This window comes from Rhinatrema bivittatum, unplaced genomic scaffold, assembly GCF_901001135.1.
Source record: "Rhinatrema bivittatum unplaced genomic scaffold, aRhiBiv1.1, whole genome shotgun sequence".
Classification (NCBI taxonomy): domain Eukaryota; kingdom Metazoa; phylum Chordata; class Amphibia; order Gymnophiona; family Rhinatrematidae; genus Rhinatrema; species Rhinatrema bivittatum.
In genome coordinates this window covers 165,964-185,017 of record NW_021820709.1, presented here as the reverse complement: position 1 = coordinate 185,017, position 19,054 = coordinate 165,964, and the positions used below count along the sequence as shown (strand labels likewise).

The 19,054-nt window shown below is 42.4% G+C and overlaps 1 protein-coding gene across 16 annotated transcripts in view; it reads right to left on the bottom strand.

Annotated features, from left to right (window-relative positions):
* Positions 1-19,054, bottom strand: part of LOC115081986 (protocadherin gamma-C3-like) — a 191,622-nt gene that overhangs the window by 27,703 nt on the left and 144,865 nt on the right. Inside the window, exon 1 of one of the 16 annotated variants that reach the window (XM_029586230.1) lies at positions 16,085-18,691. The exons of 14 other annotated variants lie outside the window; for them this stretch is intronic. In XM_029586230.1, coding sequence (XP_029442090.1) covers positions 16,085-18,532 — 2,448 coding nt within the window. In that variant the 5' untranslated portion in view covers positions 18,533-18,691. Of the gene's footprint in view, positions 1-9,003; positions 11,794-16,084; positions 18,692-19,054 lie in introns of those variants that run through there. One more of the 16 variants, XM_029586227.1, reaches the window with a different exon arrangement.

The following is a 19,054-nucleotide window of genomic DNA, read 5'->3' as shown; positions in this document are numbered from 1 at the left end:
GATATTTTAAGACTGTGCTGTCAGGATCTGGTATTTTTGTTTTTTTAAATCTTCCTGTAAAATACCAAGACTGGTATTTTACAGCATTCAATTTCTGTCTGCCTACAGCTCTTTGACCATCCTAAATGCCAGGCTAAAGTCACATAAATACAATTTCCCCATTTGCATGGAGGAATTCTGGTGATAAACTTGTAAACCACACAAGTGAAGAGCAGGTCATTATCTGAAATCATCAGGAAGCTCTGGGAATAGTATTCACAACATTAAACGTTCAACTGCAAAACCTGGTGACATGAGAATAGGGTCTCGCTAGCTTCCTTCCATCTACATGATGCCTTACTACAGAGAGAAGCTAAATATGTCTGTATTTACTCCTGACCTGCACAACACAAATATCTTTACCAATATCAGTGCAATTTAACACACACTATCATGTGAAACGGTGGATCAATTGCTAAATTCATTGTGATATATAACAAGAGAATCTGTGTTTCCAGGTTTCTCCTCTGCAATTGGTTTCAGAAAAGAGGTCTTCTGGGAAAGTCCATGATCTCTAAAATCCCACCCCAAGGAAAGAATGTCAGGAAATTTGACCTTTGATCTAAAATTGAAAATGCATTGATTTTCCTAGATGACATATTGTCTGAAAGTTCAGAATGTCTGTATTTTGCAAATATCATCTTACAGTTTCATTTGCATGTCAAAATTCAAGTGTGAGCCATTGTTCTGTGTACATAACAATGAAATAAGACCACAGCCCATGGGATGTGTAGAACATAAGCCCCCCAAAAAATATCTGCCTGATTCACTAAGGCTTTTCTCTCATTCTGTGTCTTTGGGAAAATTCCTTGATGAATCAGGCCCTATATGAAAGATAATATCATCTATTAAAAAAATATTTACAAAATCCTAAATTTTGAGTTTGCACTTTAATTGACTGCAATATGTCATTGTGAAAAACTAGATCCTTTCAGGGTCAGCAGAGGAAAAGCAAAGAGCTATCAACATGTAGCATCACAGTGTCAGAGATAATTCTTGAGTCTGTCACATTCAGGTGTGCAAAAAAAAGGAGAGAGTTGAATATTCTCAAAGCCTGACATCAATACCTTTCGTGAGAATGAGGAGAAAATGCTGCAGCTGAATATCTGGCTCAGGAGTTTTGCAGAGCTGAGGACAGAGGTTTGGAAAAAAACAGGATGCTTAATCAAATTGTATCCTAGAGAAATAAAAGAAATGTGATGGGTTCCCATTCCCTCCGGAAGCACCATAATCACTCAAGGGTAAGAAACCCTTTTTAATCATTAAGGGGCAGATTTTCAAAGGGTTACGCGTGTAACATACGTGCGTAACCCCCGAAAAGCTGCCCCTGTGCACGCCAAGCCTATCTTGCATAGGCTCGGCGGCACGCGTATGTCCCGGGGCTTCGAAAAAGGGGTGGTCCGGGGGTGGGGCTGGGGCCGGGACCACGGTCAGTGCCAGGGCATGGCGCGCCGGCAGCTGGCCGGCATGCGCAAGTTATGCCTGCCTTGGGCAGGCGTAACTTTTGGAGCAAAGGTAAGGGGGGAATTTTAGGTAGGGCTGGGGGGCAGGTTAGATAGGGGAAGGGAGGGGAAGGTGGGGGGAGGTGGAAGGAAAGTTCCCTCCGAGGTCGCTCCAATTTCAGAGCGGCCTCGACACGCACAAGTTCACAATTGTGCACCCCCTTGCGTGCACCGACCCTGGATTTTATAACATGCGCGCGGCAGCGCACGCATGTTATACAATCGGGCGTAGATTTGTTTGCGCTGGGTTGCGCGAACAAATCTACGCCCGCGTGCAGGTTTTAAGATCTGCCCCTAAGTCTTTTCCCTTCTATTTTCTATAAAAACAAGATCTATTTAAACTGAATTTTAACATCAGAAATCCAGTTAATTAAAACCAAACCCAACAAAATGACTGCTGAGAGCAGGAGAAAACTTGCAAGTCAGAGTATTAAGAAAAGAAAGCATATAGCCTGAGTTAAAGGTTAAATTTAAAAAGTATCACAAAAGAATTGTGACTAGACTTCATTGTGTAATTGAAGTTGTATTTTCCCTACAACGTTGGCATCCAATGGCATAATTCCTGCAGCTCCAGAGCCCCAGATACTGCCTCTGCACTCTGTCCTTGGGAACAGCTGCTTTTCACTATGCACCTGAATTCCAGTTGGTATTTTTATAATAGAACAATTGCAAGGTCACTTGACACCATTGCAAAGTTTGCTGTCCTTCAAACTTGATACATGCTTTAACAGTACATACAATTCCTTATGTCAATGCCTTCCTGCAGTGAGCACAACCTATTTGTTGTTATAATAAAAGTACTGCATTAATTAAGTATATAATAATGCTGGGGAAAGGAGAACATTCTCCATTCATTGGAGATGACCCTACAAACTTCACTATAAGGACATGTCAGATTATGACATGGTTTGTGATTTTTTTTTCTGTTTTGAAGGATATGTAAAATTTGCTTTATGTATTTCATGTTTACTTTTTTTTAAATAAAAATAAATACATTGCCACTGTATAACAACACAGTCCTTTCTTCTTCCAAAAATTACAATTTGTATTCCATTATATTTCATTGCACTCCATGTCCTATCTCCGTGATACCCAAATCTGCATCACTGCAAGATATATGCAACTATGGAGTTCTACTGACATTAGCCTTCCTTAGTACAATGCTAAAAACTGACAGGATGATGCAGTAATCTGTGCATTAAGAAACTGTGCACTGAAATCCAGCGCACGGTTTTAATGCACAGATTAATGTTTTTTTAATTCCTGATGCAGTTATCTAATGTAAATGTAAATAAATGCAACGAGAGGTAAAAAAAAATGTTGGCTGAAAATGTGCATTTAGCACAGGCCCAACACACATTTTAACACAGGAAACTGTGCATGTGTGTGTGATCCTTTGAAAGTGGAGAAAATACTTATTTAGCTAAACTCTAGCCAGATTGCTGGATAAGTCCGTATTTATCTGGCTAACTGGTGGTGCTGAACTGCTGCCATTTAACCGGAGAAATGCAGACTTATCCCCCTATCTGGCTGCAGTTATCTGCCATCACTTAGGCGATAAATAGGGACTTATCCGGCCATCTGTCTGCGGTTAGTCACTGCCACTTAGCTGGATATATATGAACGTATCCGGTTATCTGGCCTCAATTCAGATTTGAAATTTCTTTTTTTAGGATTTGAAAAAAAAAATTATTTTTATTTTGCCTGCCTCATGCCAGCACAGCAGTGCAGGAAACTTTACTCCACCTCTGATCAGGAGTAAAGTTTCCAGTTTTAACAGAACCTGGGTCAGGCCAGCGCCTCTCTGCATCAGGGAGTACAGCTTAATGTCCTCATTTGCATAGGATTTCCATGAGAGGATGCTAAACAGTACTCGCATTTTGAAACACACATTTTGGGAGCATAAAACTCCTTACTGCATTGTGCATTTAAATGAGGGTAAAGATGTGCCCTCGGCTGAACGCGCCTTTCCTCATTGGCCTGTGAGCGGGTTACTCGTGTCGCTTGAACTCTCAGAAAGAACTAAACTTTGCAGAATCCAAATTAAATATTTTACGGAGTCACATAGCAGCAGCCTATCTGTATTTTCATTTCCTAAAAATAAGTCTGCTCTTTTAGGGACTTTGTCCCTTTCTATACTTTATTAGCCATTTAAAGATCTGTACAAACCAAAGTTAAATATTGCCCACAATCAATATAAAGACATCTTTATCACTTTTAACTCCTCTGCACCCCCCTTTTTTTATACTGTATCTCTGTTGACATCATCATCATGGATTTCTGCTGTCTGATCTCGGATACTATATATTTATTTATTTATTTAAATAAAATATACACCTCCCGAGTCAGCCAAAGATATGCTAGCTGTTTACAATAATAACATACATAACTAAAAACATACATAATCACAACATATACATCATTGTATCCTGCCATCCAGACTCCCAATCAACGCCACTGCCCTCTCTGTCATGCCCAATTAACCTGCAAAGTATTTTACATCGTTACCTCACAAGACCCCTCCATTATCTGGGACGTGCAATCCTGGAAGTCTGTCAAGAAATACACTATTTATTAAAATAGCTGGCATTTAGCTTTCCTGTCTCAGGCACTTTGCTTTTACATCTGTACCAAACTGGGGTTCAAGATTAAACGTCTAGCATGGTCAGGTCAGCTTGACATCTTTTCCAGGTAGACGGAAAGAGAATGAGAAGGCAGCAATGATACTGCCTGCAGGACTGCAAGCTCTTTTTGAAATGGCTAGGGCTGGCATGCACAGTACAGACAGAAAGCACCTGTGCATGTTGAACCTGCATCAGAGCAGGTGTGACGTATTCACTATAAGGCATGTGCATACATCTAAATGTGCAGCCTCTGTGGCTTTCCTGATCTGTCCCTCTTTTTTATACAGGTGAAAGTGTGCATTGCACGCTGTGATCAGCAAACATACTTTTACCCACAGTTGGGGGAGCAATAATCAAAACGTGATTTTTACACAGGTGAACATGTTTAGCTATGGAAAATGTTTTGATTACTGCCCGTGTAATTTAAATTGTTCAAAGACAACCAGCAGAGCTGTTACAATGAGATGAGACATTTATTAGTGTAAGAAATATTTGCTATCCTTGAATATGTTTTGGTTTTAATAAACATTTATTAGCTTAGTCAAAATAGCATGTACATTGATTGCCTTGTTTTGGCCTGGCTCAACTTTCTCCACACCCGAGATTCCTACCCAAAGCCCACTCACTGCCACTTACAACACAGGATCAAAAAGTGAGGTAGCATAGGCAAACTTTCAAAGCAATCTCAGCTCACTTCAGTCTATGCAGAAACCTAGTCAGCAATTTGCAATGTAGAAAACGAATCCAGTCGTTAGTGGTAAATATAGTAATTAGTGCAGAATTAAATAAATCGGGTTCCAAAATCTATTACTTGATGATGTATCTTTTACATTGATACCCAAATCAATAGATTCAAAAGAGGGACCTTCTAATCAATGTATCAAAAAGATACCCCACAAATATCTGGCATTGGACATCAAAACAATAAATGTTTATAACACATGACCATCATCTCAGGTGCTGATTGTACGTACAGTATGTTAAGTGTCTCATATCTTTGGTGCACCATTAATTTTTAATCATTGGTCATTTCAGGCTGGTATAACTAAATTGGCATTCCAATCATTTTCTTTTTAGAAGTTTTCACATCCAATTAAAAGTCTATGTAGATATCTACTTATCTTTGCAGGTTTCTCTCATATGCCTATATTAAAAATTGATGGTGCACCAAAGATATGAGACACAAAACATACTATATGTGCAATCAGCGTCTGAGATGATGGTCATGTGTTATAAACATTTATTGATTTGATGTCCAATGCTAGATATTTGTGGGGAATCTTTTTGGTCTTTTACATTTATGACATTACAATCGGAGTAAAGCAATAAGTCAGTTTCTGTGATGCATTACTGCAAGGAATCAATTGCTTGTCTGCTTTTCTGTTTGAGGGTTATAATATCTATCTATCTACCTACTACAAGTTTTAAATGCTGAGTGTCTAATTGTGTGATGGTTTACATTGCCTTTTTCCTAGTAATATTTTTTTACTGCTATTTTCCCTATTCTGGGCCACATTTACCTGAAAAATCCTCTGTTTCCTTCTAGTTCATCTACTCATCCTCTTTCCTATCAGAAACAACTAGCCCTGTCCTTTTTTCAGTATTGTAATCTGGGATTGTGTGTGTGTGTGTGTGTGTTTTTAAATCTAATGCTATTTAAAGCATTCATGTATTAAATACTGTCATTAGTGCTGGCACTATGGGTTCTAGAAAGTAAAACAAATCGTGCTTAATAATTATAATAATTGGGAAAAAACAGAAAAATGCCTTAGTGTTTTAATATGTGTATTAACTAAGAACAATCAAATGCCACACTTCACATTTGGATTGATGGTCGACACTAAGCTTTCCATTATATAATCACATCATATCTGGGCAACAATGCATGAATAAGCATTAAGGGATTGATTCACCAAAACCTTTTGCTAATTCTGTCTCTATGAGAAAAAAGTTTAGTGAATCTGTCCCTCAGACATGACGGGAGGTGCAGGTGCAATATGTGAGTTATTCACTATTCACATCCTTTGACATCCATCATGAGATGAAGTTGAGTGACATTTACGCTGTGAAACTAATATATTTGTCCTATGGAGTACTTGAAGACCATTACTACTGAAAACGTATCTGCTTAACGAGGCTTTTGCTCCTTCCAGCTAGATTTCAGTGCTTTCCTTGCCACCTCTGGCATGAACTTGGCCATAGCCTGCACTAATTAATGCACTACGGTTCTGTCCTTTATGGTTTTATGTTGCGTTATCTTATCTTTCATGTATATTTTATTCTACCTTGCCCTGAACTTTATGTTGATGGATGAGTAATAAATATTTTTAAATAAATAAAATACAATAATTCCCACCAGAAAGTCTGGGTAAATGCAGAAGTGGCAACTGGACAATCAAGTTTAGGAAGAAAGGTCCTTTAGTAATCAGAGATTCAGGAGGCAATAATCTGAGGTTGACAGAGGTGGTGCCCCATGGTCGTTCACATAAGATTTTCCTCTTCCATCATGATGAAATCACCTTACTTTTCTATGCTTCTGCTACACAGTTGAAAATAAGGTTCTTGTCTTAATCAAGCTTATCTTGAAGAAGGGGAGGTTACTATAATTCACTGGAATTCAGCTCTAATATCCCGGACTTCCTTTGTATAAGGGATGTAAAGGATTTCCTACTGATCAATCAATGCTGTATCTACAATAGCACTATATTTAAGGCTGTACTGAACTAGAAGTAGAGGACTAATTTGCAGGCTGATACAGTACAGTGCACTCCGGCAGAGCGCACTGTTAACACGCGATTGGACGTGCGTTTTCGATGCGCTAGCGTTACCCCTTATTCAGTAAGGGGTCGAAAACGTGCATCCAAACCCCCCCCCCCCCCCCCCAAACCTAATAGCGCCCACAACATGCAAATGCATGTTGATGGCCCTATTAGGTATTCCCGTGTGATTCAGAAAGGAAAATGTGCAGCCAAGCCGCACATTTTACTTTCCGAAATTAGCGCCTACAGAAAGGTAGGCGCTAATTTCTCCGGGCACCGGGAAAGTGCACAGAAGAGCAGTAAAAACTGCTTTTCTGTGCACCCTCCGACTTAATACCATGGCGATATTAAGTCGGAGGTCCCAAAAGTTACAAAAAGTTAAAAAAAAATTTAAAATCAGCCCGCAGCTTGCAGGTTGAAAACCGGATGCTCAATTTTGCCGGCGTCCGGTTTCCAAACCCGTGGCTGTCAGCGGGCTCAAGAACCAACGCCGGCAAAATTGAGCGTTGGCTGTCAAACCCGCTGACAGCCGCCACGCCTCTTTTTACCACTGGGCCTAATTTGAATACTGAATCGCCCGCTCTCCTGCAGACTTTACTGTATCGGCCCGCTTGTAAGATCTGCAATTTCCACAAAACTGCAATTTAAATAGGGCCTTACTCATCAGCTGTTTCCTGCAATTTTGCCTGTCTTATGCGCTATCAATACCAACTATTTGAAGTTCATCCTGCAATTTAGTTCAGTGAATTAAAATAATTTCATCCCATGTAAAAAAAGAAAAATACATAAAACATAGCTCAGAGGTCCCATGTATCTTGGGAAAACTAAATAAGCCCTCTGTACACAGGTTTTTAGGTTGACCCCTGCTTAGAATTCTGTAATCTATTAACAGCTTCATTAAAGTATGCTTGAACCTCAGCGTTCCATTTTCAATATGCAGAGTGGAATCGAAATGGAAAATATGTAGATTAATTTTTACTATATATGTGTAATGTAATCTGCTGAGATTTGTAGAGCAGTGGATTATAGGTTTTTTTTAAATAAATCAATAAAAAAATGTAGGTAGGTAAATTCTATAGCATGTTAGTGAAAGTATGAAAGTCATATTAGGGATCTTTTCTTTTATTTCAAATGAATGAAGCATGAAACACAGGGCTTCCCAACCCTGTCTTGGGGGACCCCACAGTGAGATGCATTTTCAGGATATCCAGAATGAATATGCATAAAATAAATTAGGATATACTGGGTTTCCATGCAAATTTATCTCATTCATATTCGCTGAGGATACTCTGGAAACCCAACTAGCTGTGGGGTCTCCAGGATATGTTGGGGAACCCCTGCTATAATAGGTAGTGTGAAACCAATGATGCTTACAGTTTGACTGATGACCTCTAACTTTGATGTAAATGCTTTGCATTTGAGAAATAAATAAATGCATTTAAAATTTTCAATCAAATGAAATGGCGAGCACCAAGTACAAAAGGCAAACTCTCAAAAGGTTTCACTTTCCATTTCTTGCAAATGGACTATTATTGAAATCTCAGTAGAATGTTATCAATGAAAAATAAGGCCCTAATCCGCAAAAGCTTTCTTATATTGATAGTGATACAAAAATAAAACATAGACCTAATTTCTGTAAAAGAAAGTACATTTTTAAAATCACATCTTATTTTGTAGAGTTTGGATTTAATTTGGCATTATAGCAAACATGTTGTTTTGTTTTGTTTATGCTAAACACCTAATCCCATCAGAATATGTTTGCAGGTTTCATTAGGATACTCAATTAGAAAGAAATGGAAGTTCTTTCTAAAGTGAGTCATTTTAATGTTTAGACACACCTTAGGCATCGTCAAAACTCTCCAAGGTCTCCATTTTCCAGATTTCCCATACACATTGAAAAGGATAAAGATTTGAAGATTGGACCCTTACTACAATTCTGTAATTGAAATAAGACAATATGACACACATGATGGGACAATCGTCTTGAATGTTGGTATATAAAAAAACTTAAATAAATAAATAAATAAATAAATAAAATATTATTTACACAGACCAAAGCATGAATGAAGGATTGCTTACCACATCACAAGGACTGAACAATGTGCTGACAAATGGCTCTGAAGTGTTCACACTTTCTCCAGTGGTAGAACGACTGAAAGGTTTTACAAACATGAAATCACTTTGATCAGACACTGGAGAAAAACAAGATCGATAACACCGAGGTTGAGATGCCAAGCCACTTCTGCCCACTTCTATGTACTTGATCAAGTCTTCGGGGCTGAGCTGCCCATCCATACTAGTGACGGGATACTTGAACATGTCTCTGGAACCTTTGTGGGATCTTCTACAGCAAGAAATGCACTTAGCATTGCTATGGCTTGACCTGAGGCATTTGACAGCAAGGGCTGCAAACATTGCAAATGAAACAAAAGAAATGGCCGCTAAAGAGATAATAAGATAAAGAGTCACATCAGAGGTTTTGTAAGATGATTTGGGAAGATCTCGGGCCTTAGAGAAGTCTTGTAAAACATTATCCTCTAGAGATACCTCTAGAGTTACTGAGGTTGACAGGGGTGGTGTCCCATGGTCTTTCACGAGAACTATCAACCTGTATGTTAAGACTTCTAATTCCTTTAGAGCCTGTGTAATTCGAATTTCTCCTGAGTGAGGCTCCACTCTGAATGGGCAAGGTTCTTTGCTTTGCTGAAGGTGGTAGGAGAGCCAAGCATTGTGACCACTATCGGCATCCACTGCAACAAGTTTGGTGACAAAGTATCCAGGTTCTGCTGACAAGGGGATGGCCTGCTGAACCACAGATCCCTTCTCAACTGGGGGATACACAATCCTGGGGGTGTTATCATTTTGATCAAACACAAATAAGTGAACTGTGACTGTGCTGCTTAGTGAGGGTGAGCCTGCATCCCTTGCCTGCACTATTATCTGAAACACTTTGTTTTGTTCATAATCCAGGGACTGGAAAGTATAGATGGTGCCATTTTCTGAGTTAATGTAAAAGAAACTTGAAAGGGGCAAGTCCTGGACTGAATAACTCAAGAGAGAGTAAGAAATCTTAGAATTATCACCCCCGTCAGGGTCAGAGGCTGATACAGAACAGATGGAAGAGCCTGGCAGATTGTTTTCTTGAACATGAATTGTATAAGTTGGATTGGGAAACTTTGGGACATTATCATTCACATCAGAGATCTGGAGAAAAATAGTTTCCTGGGTTGATCGTGAAGGAAACCCTGAGTCATTACCGATAATGGTAATGTTATATTGTGAAGATTTTTCTCGGTCCAGCAGTCCATTGGTTACCAATGAATAATGATCTTTAAAAGAAGAGATGAGTTTAAATGGAATTCCTGTTGGTATGTGGAGATGGACCTGTCCATTTTCACCTGAATCATTATCCTTGACACTAATTAACGCTATTACAGTTCCAAGTGAGACATTTTCCTGGATAGGACTTGACAAAGAAGTCAGTACAATCTCAGGGCTGTTATCATTTAAATCAGTAATTTCCACTTTGACGTTGCAAAGCCCTTCAGTTGCTGGAGATCCTTTATCTCTGGCACGAACAACAATTTCATAAGCACTCGATTCTTCAAAATCCATTATCCCTTTGGTTCTGATCTCTCCTGTTTTGAGGTCCAAATTAAACAGTCTAGGAATCTTTTCCGGTGCATTATTGCTAGGTTTGAAGTAATATTCTATTTCTCCATTTGGCCCTTCATCCAAGTCAGTGGCATTCAGTTTTACAACCAGAGTTCCCAGAGGAACATTCTCCTGCAGATGAATCTTTAGGAATGATGGATCACACCTAGGGGAATTGTCATTTACATCTAGGACATTAACCGTAATCCGTGCAGTGCCCGATCTAGCAGGATTCCCACCATCAATCGCTGTTAACTTTAAGTGATAGGTTGCTATCTGTTCTCTGTCCAGAGCCCTGTCCAATACAATCTCGGGAAGTTTAACTCCGTCGTCCCTGGTCCTTATGCTCAGAGAAAAATAATCACTGGACGTTAGCTCATAAGTAGCGATGGAGTTGGAGCCCACATCCGGATCCTCGGCGAGCTCCAGGGCTAAACGAGTCCCCGGGCTGGCTACCTCAATGATCTCTAAAGAGACCTCCTCCCTTGGAAAGAATGGCGAGTTGTCGTTCACGTCCAGTATTTCCACCTCGATGCGATGCAGAATTAAGGGGCTTTCCAGCACTAGCTGGAGGGGCAGCAGGCACGTGGTGCTGGCCCCGCACATCTCCTCTCGGTCGATCCTCTCCTGCACCAGCAAGGCGCCGTCGGCCAGGTTCACCCGGAAGGGCTGCCGGCGGCCCCCGTCGCCCACCAGCCGCAGCCGGCGCGCCGAGAGGCTCTGCGCCCCCGTGCCCAGGTCGCGGGCCAGGTCGCCCACCAGGGCGCCCGGCGCGGTCTCTTCGGGGACGGCGTAGCGGGGCTGCCCGGAAAGGAGGTCCAGGAGGGAGAGGGCGGCGGCGGCGAGAAGCAGGGGCGGCCGTGGCCAGCGCCGCCTCCGCAGCCCGCGGTCCATGGCTGCCGCCGCTTTGTGCTCGTCTGACAGCGGATTCAGCCCTCCCCCCCCCCCCCTTCAGCTCCCCCCAGCAGCTGTTCGGGCTCGTAAGGGAGAGCCCTCGCCGCAAGCCTCGGCGATCCAAAGGTCTTACTGAGCTCCTCGGGTTTCGCCGGAGCCTTGCTGGAAGAGGGGGTGACTTGCCCGGAGAAATCCTGTATCCGTAGGAAAAGGGGAGGCAAGCTGTGGGCTGGGGGGAGGGAGGGTGGAAGGGAAGTCGATCTCAGACACATCGGTTGCGAAGCTCATTGGCGAGCAGCAGCGCATAAAACCGCCAATAATGGCCACGGTATAGAGCAGTCGTGGCTATCTTTCTGTTAAAGAGATGCAATCGATTTCTGCATTCCTTCACCACTGGGAGAACAATGGAAAAAAAAAACCCAGCCCCGATTTTTGCAGGCTGATGTTTCAAGGGAGAAAATCCACAGCAATGCACATTAGATTAGCACAAAGAGGCATCCGGTCACATAATTCTATGAAGGGACATGATCTACGGGAGAAATCCACGTGGTGAGCAAGGAAAATGCGAAGAGACCAGAAATAAGCCATTGGCTTTTTTTTTCCCCACTGCAAGAAATGCTATTAGGATAGAACTTAAAAGCTATCATTCATGTTGCCAAAGTGTCAATCGGTCAAACTGGGAAGTTGGTATGAGAAGGACGAATGTTAGCAGGGTTGGAGGAGGGCTTCATGGACACGGAGGCTGGAGAACAGAACCTGCTTTCACATCCATCACGGCATCGTCAAGGTTAGACCGGAGGTGGAAAGCTACCGGCAGATGCTTTCCTGTATCCACTGCTCCCTCCTGAGCTCTCCAGAGCCAGACCGGAGAAGAAACTGGATGCCCATTGTCTTGAGTGTCCCGCCTTAGGCATCGGATTCCAAGAGCCACCAAAGCAGTCAAGGAAATCAGGGAAATGATTTCTAATGAAATAATTAAGTACAAAGTTAAGCTAGAGATGCCCTCATTTTGGCCTGATGGATCCATTCTCCACTGATATGAATACAGTCAAGAAGGTGGACAGGAGTGGTTCTCCTGAATCTGATTTCTAGGAGGAGTTCGTGCATGCTATAATCCAGCTCTTGGAGGGCACGAGTAACCTTAATTTCTCCTGTCCTGAAGATCACAATGAATAAACCAGGATCTGTAGCCTGAACTAAATGGTAAGAAAAGCCAAGCATTTCGACCAGAATCGGGGGTCAACTGCTGAGATCTTGCTTGCCACCAGCGTGCTTGATGCAATAGAAGACGGGATCTTACAACGTGCAAGCGAGTCTTTCCCCAACCAAGGGGAACAAAAGAACTGGGGCATTGTCGTTCTGATCCAAAACAAAGACGCGCACTGTGGTTTTGCAGCTGAGGGCTGGAGAACCGGCGTCCGTCGCTTCCACCTGAGACCGAAAGTGGTTAATTCGCTTGTGATCAAAGGGTGATGCTGCGTAGACTTGCCCGCTTGCTGAGTTCATGTAGAAGGGGAAGGTAGTAACAGAAGACTCCTCTCCCAGGCTGGGGAGAATGGAATAGGAAAGATGAGAGTTCTGGCCAGAGTCAGGATCCACTGCCGACACAGTGAAAAGCAACTGCCCTGCCTCACTATTCTCTGTCACAAAGAATTCATAGGGCTGACGAAGGTACTGTGGGGGATTATCATTTAGGTCGGAAAGCTTAAACGACACGGCTTTCTATGCAGAGAAGGGAGGGCTTCCATTATCAAGGGCTGCAAGAGTAAGATTATACTGGGAGGTAAGCACGATCCAAGGGGTCCTTTATGATCGGTGAATATTGGTAGTCAAAATCTTTTCGAAGTGGGAACGATAGAGGATGCGGTAAGTAGCACTTAACTTGACCATTTTCTTGTGAATCTCGGTCTTTGACACTTATGACAGCCATTACCATTCCAATAGGGACATCTTCCCTGACCGAGCTGAGGACAGAGGTCAGAATTATTTCTGGGCGGTTGTCGTTCACATCTCCTAGCTCTACAATAACGCTGCAATGTTCCTCCATTACGGATGACCCTTTGTCCCTTGCCTCGACGGTCAATTTCTTCAAGGTCTAGATTTTCTCCGACTCTAATTTCCCCAGTTCGGGCATTCACAGTAAGACGTCGGCGTACAGTTTCAGAGTTGAGGTTGCTGAAGGCATATTCGATTTCTCCGTTGGGTCCTTCGACCAAGTCCGAGGCATTCAGTTGAATCACGAGGAAACCAATGGGAGCATTTCCCACCGAGCGGACGGTGTGGGATGCTTTCCCAAAGACTGGATGGTTGTCGTTTGCATCTAGGATCTGGACAATAATTCGCGTTGCGCTAGATCGGCGGGGAACTCCACCATCCTCGGCCGTCAGAAGCAGGTGGTGCGCAGCCGACTGCTCCCTGTCGAGGGCGCTGCTGAGCACCAGCTCTGGAAATGTATGCCCGTCTGTCCGCGTCTTTACATTCAGCGCAAATTGCTGCGTTGGAGCCGAGACGGTAGGCCTGCATTCCGTTAGAGCCGACGTCTGGATCCTGCGCGGTCTGGACGAGGAAGCGCGCACCAGGCGAAGCCAACCCCTTTATTTTTAACGCGATCTCGTTCGTCGTTTATATCCAATATTTCGACTTCAATGTGGTACACCTGCATTGGGTTTGCCATGGAGAGTTTGATATTTAGCACGCACAAGGGAGTCTGGCCACAGAGCTGCTCTCGGTCGATTCCCTCACTGACCGTGATGACTCCATTCTTTACGTTTACCGAGAAATACTGGGAACCAGAGTCAGAAAATACCTGGAGACTAGCAGCCTCTAGCTTTGCCGGATCTGTGCCTAGATCCTTGGTGATGTTCCCTACAAAGGCGGCCCTGCTCAGCTCCTCTTCCATAGCGTAACGGAGTCGTGCGTGGGAGAGACTGAAACGCAGCCAGGACGGAAAGAGACGCAGGATTCCCGGCAGCAAAGCAACAACATCTCCAGCCCTGGAAATCATCCTCCAGTCTTCCAATCGCCGTCTCAAAGGAGGTAAAAAGAACCCCGTTTAGAAGAGGAACCTCAGGGCGATCCCTCCCTCCAATGCCGCAGAAAGAGACGCTGCCTACTATCCCCCAGCTAGCAGGGAGGAGGAGAGGAAGGGGGTGTGAGCGCTGATCAGCTCTGATATTACTTCTCTCCCCCTATTGGCCAACAGCGTTTTCCTAGCCCGACAAATCAGGAATCGCTTTCAAGTCTGGATTGCAAACAAAGAAAAGCTGGATGATTTTTTTTTTAAATCCACATCCTCTCTCTAAACATTTCAAACACTACAGTAAAATAAAAAGACGTGCAAACCCGTATACAGCAAAATTCGCAGTTGGTTCTTCAATGGCTTGCCTTTAATTCAGCTCATTTTCAAAGCAGTAGTCGATCAGATAATCTGTTTATTTTTGCATCCCCCCCAGCCAAAAAGATCACATATACTTTCATAGGTTGAAGTAAAACTTTTTTTTAAAGATGTACAGATGATTTGCTTTTGATAATTAGAAGTCACTTATGTGATTCATAAAGCTACAGTAATCTCTCTCTCTCTCTCTTTCCCTCCTCCTTCTCTCTCTTGCTCCCCTAACATCAAAGGCTGGAAGTTCAATTCATCCAAATACCGTGTTTTATAACTTGATAAGTAATTTTTGTAAATCTTACTAATCATTACTGGGTAAAATTTATGCCAGAAAAATGAATTACTTACACTTTCTGATCCTAAATTATAATCAATTAACAATTTGCCCCTGAAAGGAACACGAATCCTATTTACCAAACAGAAAAAAAAAAATACATGATGTATATTTTCAACACTAACTTGTTTACTGATACATACTAGGACGGGTATGCAGTCTTCTTTTCAAGAAACTCATAAAAATAACAAATAGAATCCCATGTGGGTGGCAGATGATAATGGCACTTCCTTTACAGGGAGGGATTAAAGGTGCCTTGGGAGGGGCCTGGATGGTAAAGGCCTCCTTCTCCCATTAAGATCAATCTGATTTGTATGCCCCTCCCCCACCCCCACCCTCAGGCTTGGGCCCTGGTCCAGTGCTCTCTCAGCCCCTCTTCCTCTATCTGTCACTATTCCCTTGTATCCAAGATTGTTACAATAGGGGTTTGTTGTTTGTTTTTGGTTTTTTTTTTTTTTTTTGGGGGGGGGGGGGGGGTTGTTCTTTTTTCTGGTTGTACTGCCAAAACGTTTTGGACCAGGCCAAGATAACTATTCAGTTTCCATGTCTAATTCAAAAAGGAAAGGGACATTCACAATCTGAAAACACATTTGAAAGAATAACATTGCAGTCACATGACAACCAAGAAACACAATCTTTAATTGCCAGAAGTTCTCACTTATTCTGCTAATTCCTATCCATGGATATATAGATAAAATATATCTTTTCTGAAAAAAATTGGACATGACAATGATCCCTTTAATAGGACCTGTGAATGTCAAATGTTCACCTAATTAAACACATAGATCTTCACTTGTGCTCTTAAATATGCAGTACCTAACCCTCTCTTCAGAATCAGAAACAATGCCAGTTTTTGGAATAGGAGGATGGGAATGCTATCTTAATCTTACCTGGTGGGGTTCGTTCGACCCATTAATACCAGATAGGAATGCATTTGTCTCATTGACCACTTCCCTGAGCTGATGAAAATTCAAAGGTTTCATAAAAGTGAAATCGCTTTCGTCTGAAACTGGGGGTAAGTACGTCTTGTAGGTCTGGTTTTCAAGATCTGTTGGTCTTAGGCTTACATCCATAAATTTCAACGTGCTATTTGGGTTTATACTGAGCATTTTGTTCGATTGTTCTAAAAAATGATGGGGCTCTCGACCACTTAAACAGCAAAATAAATTGCTGCTTTTGCTCCCTTTCCTGAGGCAATTAACAGACAGTATGATAAAAGCAGCAAGTGAGACTATACTGATTGCCACGAGAGAGATAGTTAAATAAAGGGTAAGGTAAGACTTGTCTTTGCCAGTTTTCAGGAAATCGTGAGATTTAGGAGTTTCCTCATTTTCATTGTCTTCCAAGGACACAAGGATGGTGACTGTTGTTGACAAAGCTGGGCTTCCATTGTCCTTGACCAAGATGAGAAGTTTCTGTACTGGTGAATCTGCTTCTTGTACATCTCGAAACGTCCTGACTTCTCCTGTGTATGGGGCTATTCGAAACAAAGAGGGATCTTTAGCTTGTAGGAGACTGTAAGAGAGCCAGGCGTTGTGACCGGAATCTGCATCCACTGCTGTAACTTTTGTGATCAAATAATCAGCAGGTGATGACTTAGGGATCCTTTGTGGATGGGACAGCTCGCTGGAGGAAATTGGATATAGAACGATCGGCGAGTTATCATTTTGATCCAGAATATAGACATACACCGTGACATTGGATCCTAGTTTGGGCGAGCCTGCATCCTCCGCCCATACTGAAATTTGCAAAACTTGGAGGAGTTCATAATCAAAGGATCTCTGTGCATAAATATTACCATTGTGAGAATTGATGTAAACAAACGAAGACATTAAAGAATCTTGAATCTGGTTTTCTGCTATGGAGTAGATGAGATGGGCATTGTCTCCCTCATCAGCATCAGATGCAGATATAGTACACAACAAAGAGCCGGGATGGTTGTTTTCGTTTAGGAAGACATTATAAAAAGGTTGTGAGAACACTGGAGAGTTGTCATTGATATCTGAAATGTTAAGAATGATTGTTTTCCGTGTCTGTAAAGGGGGTATTCCTAAATCTGTAGCAATCAATTCAAGTGTATATTGAGAAACCTTTTCTCGGTCTAACATGCCATCAGTAACAATAGTGTAGTGGTTTTCTGATGATTTTAATTTAAATGGCATATTGAGTGGTATCTGTAAACGGACCTCTCCATTTTTGCTGGAATCTCGATCTCTCACACTGAAAAACCCAACTGCAGTTCCCAAGGGCGTGGATTCTGGAATAGAGTGCACCAAAGAACTTAGCAGAACTTCTGGAGAGTTATCATTAACATCTTCTATTTCCACCTGGATAACACAGTGTCCTTCCATTTCTGGCACTCCTTTGTCTCTGGCCTTAACGTGAATCTCATAGAAACTTGCCTCTTCGAAGTCAATATCCCCTTTAATACGAATCTCACCCGTGTGTATATTCAGGTCAAACAATTTGCGCGCTAAATCTGAAATATGATCTTCAAAAGAATATTCAATTTCACCATTCAGCCCATCATCTAGATCAGTGGCATTAAGCTGGAGAAGTACAGAATTCACAGGAGCATTTTCTAGTACACTTACTTTGTATACTGAGTGATCAAAAACGGGTGCGTTGTCATTGAAGTCCATGACAATTACATTGATATGGGCTGTTCCTGATCTAGAAGAACTGCCACCATCAAAAGCAGTCAAAACCAATTCGTGCTTCTCTTTTTCCTCTCTATCTAGAGCTCTGTCTAGAACCAGTTCTGGTAACAGTTTGCCATCTTTAAGGTTCTTAACATTCAGGGAAAAGTATTGATTCGGATTTAACGTATAGAAGCTCACACTGTTGGTTCCAACATCTGCATCCTGCGCACTCTCCAGAGGATACCGCGCACCTGGTGTGGCCAGCAGTTCTGTAATCCTTACAACTCGATCACCGGTAACAAATTTGGGAGAATTGTCATTTATATCCAGAACCTCAACCTCCAGACGGAACAGCTCCAAAGGGTTTTCAATAACTACTTCCACTGGCAGTAAACAGCTTGAACTAGATCCACACAGGCTTTCCCTGTCTATCTTTTTATTCACGGTCAGAGCGCCGCTTACCATATTCACTGCAAAGTAGCTGCTGCCCTGGGAACCCAAACGCAACCTGCGATTAGAAATCGCCGCAATATTTAACCCCAGATCTTGACCGAGATTCCCCACCAATGTCCCCTGCTCTGATTCTTCTGCCACCGAGTAGCGGAGAAGCTGCCCCGAGCTCAAGCCCAAGATACAAATGGAAAAGAAAAACAGTACTTGCCCTTTCCAAGCCTGCCGGGAGCTCCGGGACTCCATTTCCTAAATGGGCTTTTATCTAAAATGTTCCGAATGCAATCTTGCAGGGGGATTCCACTTTTGATAGGGTCCAGAGGTCTGGATCCGTTCCTGTGAAACGAGCTCAAAATCTTGCTTTTCCGTAGCGCTTTAATATGGCGATGCAATGATCGTTTCGGCTCAGCGGCTCTCCTGTGACTGGGGAAGGGAGGGAGAGCGATTCACAGCCACAGAGTCCGTAGGAGGAGCAAAACGTGTAAAAAAAAAAAAAAGACGAAGAGCAGATCTACAGTCTCAGCGTAGCAGTTGATTGGCTGTGAGCCCCGCCCTCTTTCGACCAATGACGTCTGCTCATTCTACGCTCTTAAAGCTACAGAAAACGTTCTGAACTTTTGAGATTGTGTTTGCTAAATCATCTGCTAAATATATGCTAGTTCTTAAATTTAGCAATTGTGTCTATTATATATTCCACAGAGGCAAAGAAGAGTTCCTGAAAACAGAGCCAACTGACGGCAAGTTATCTATCTCTGTCATCGTTTTCTA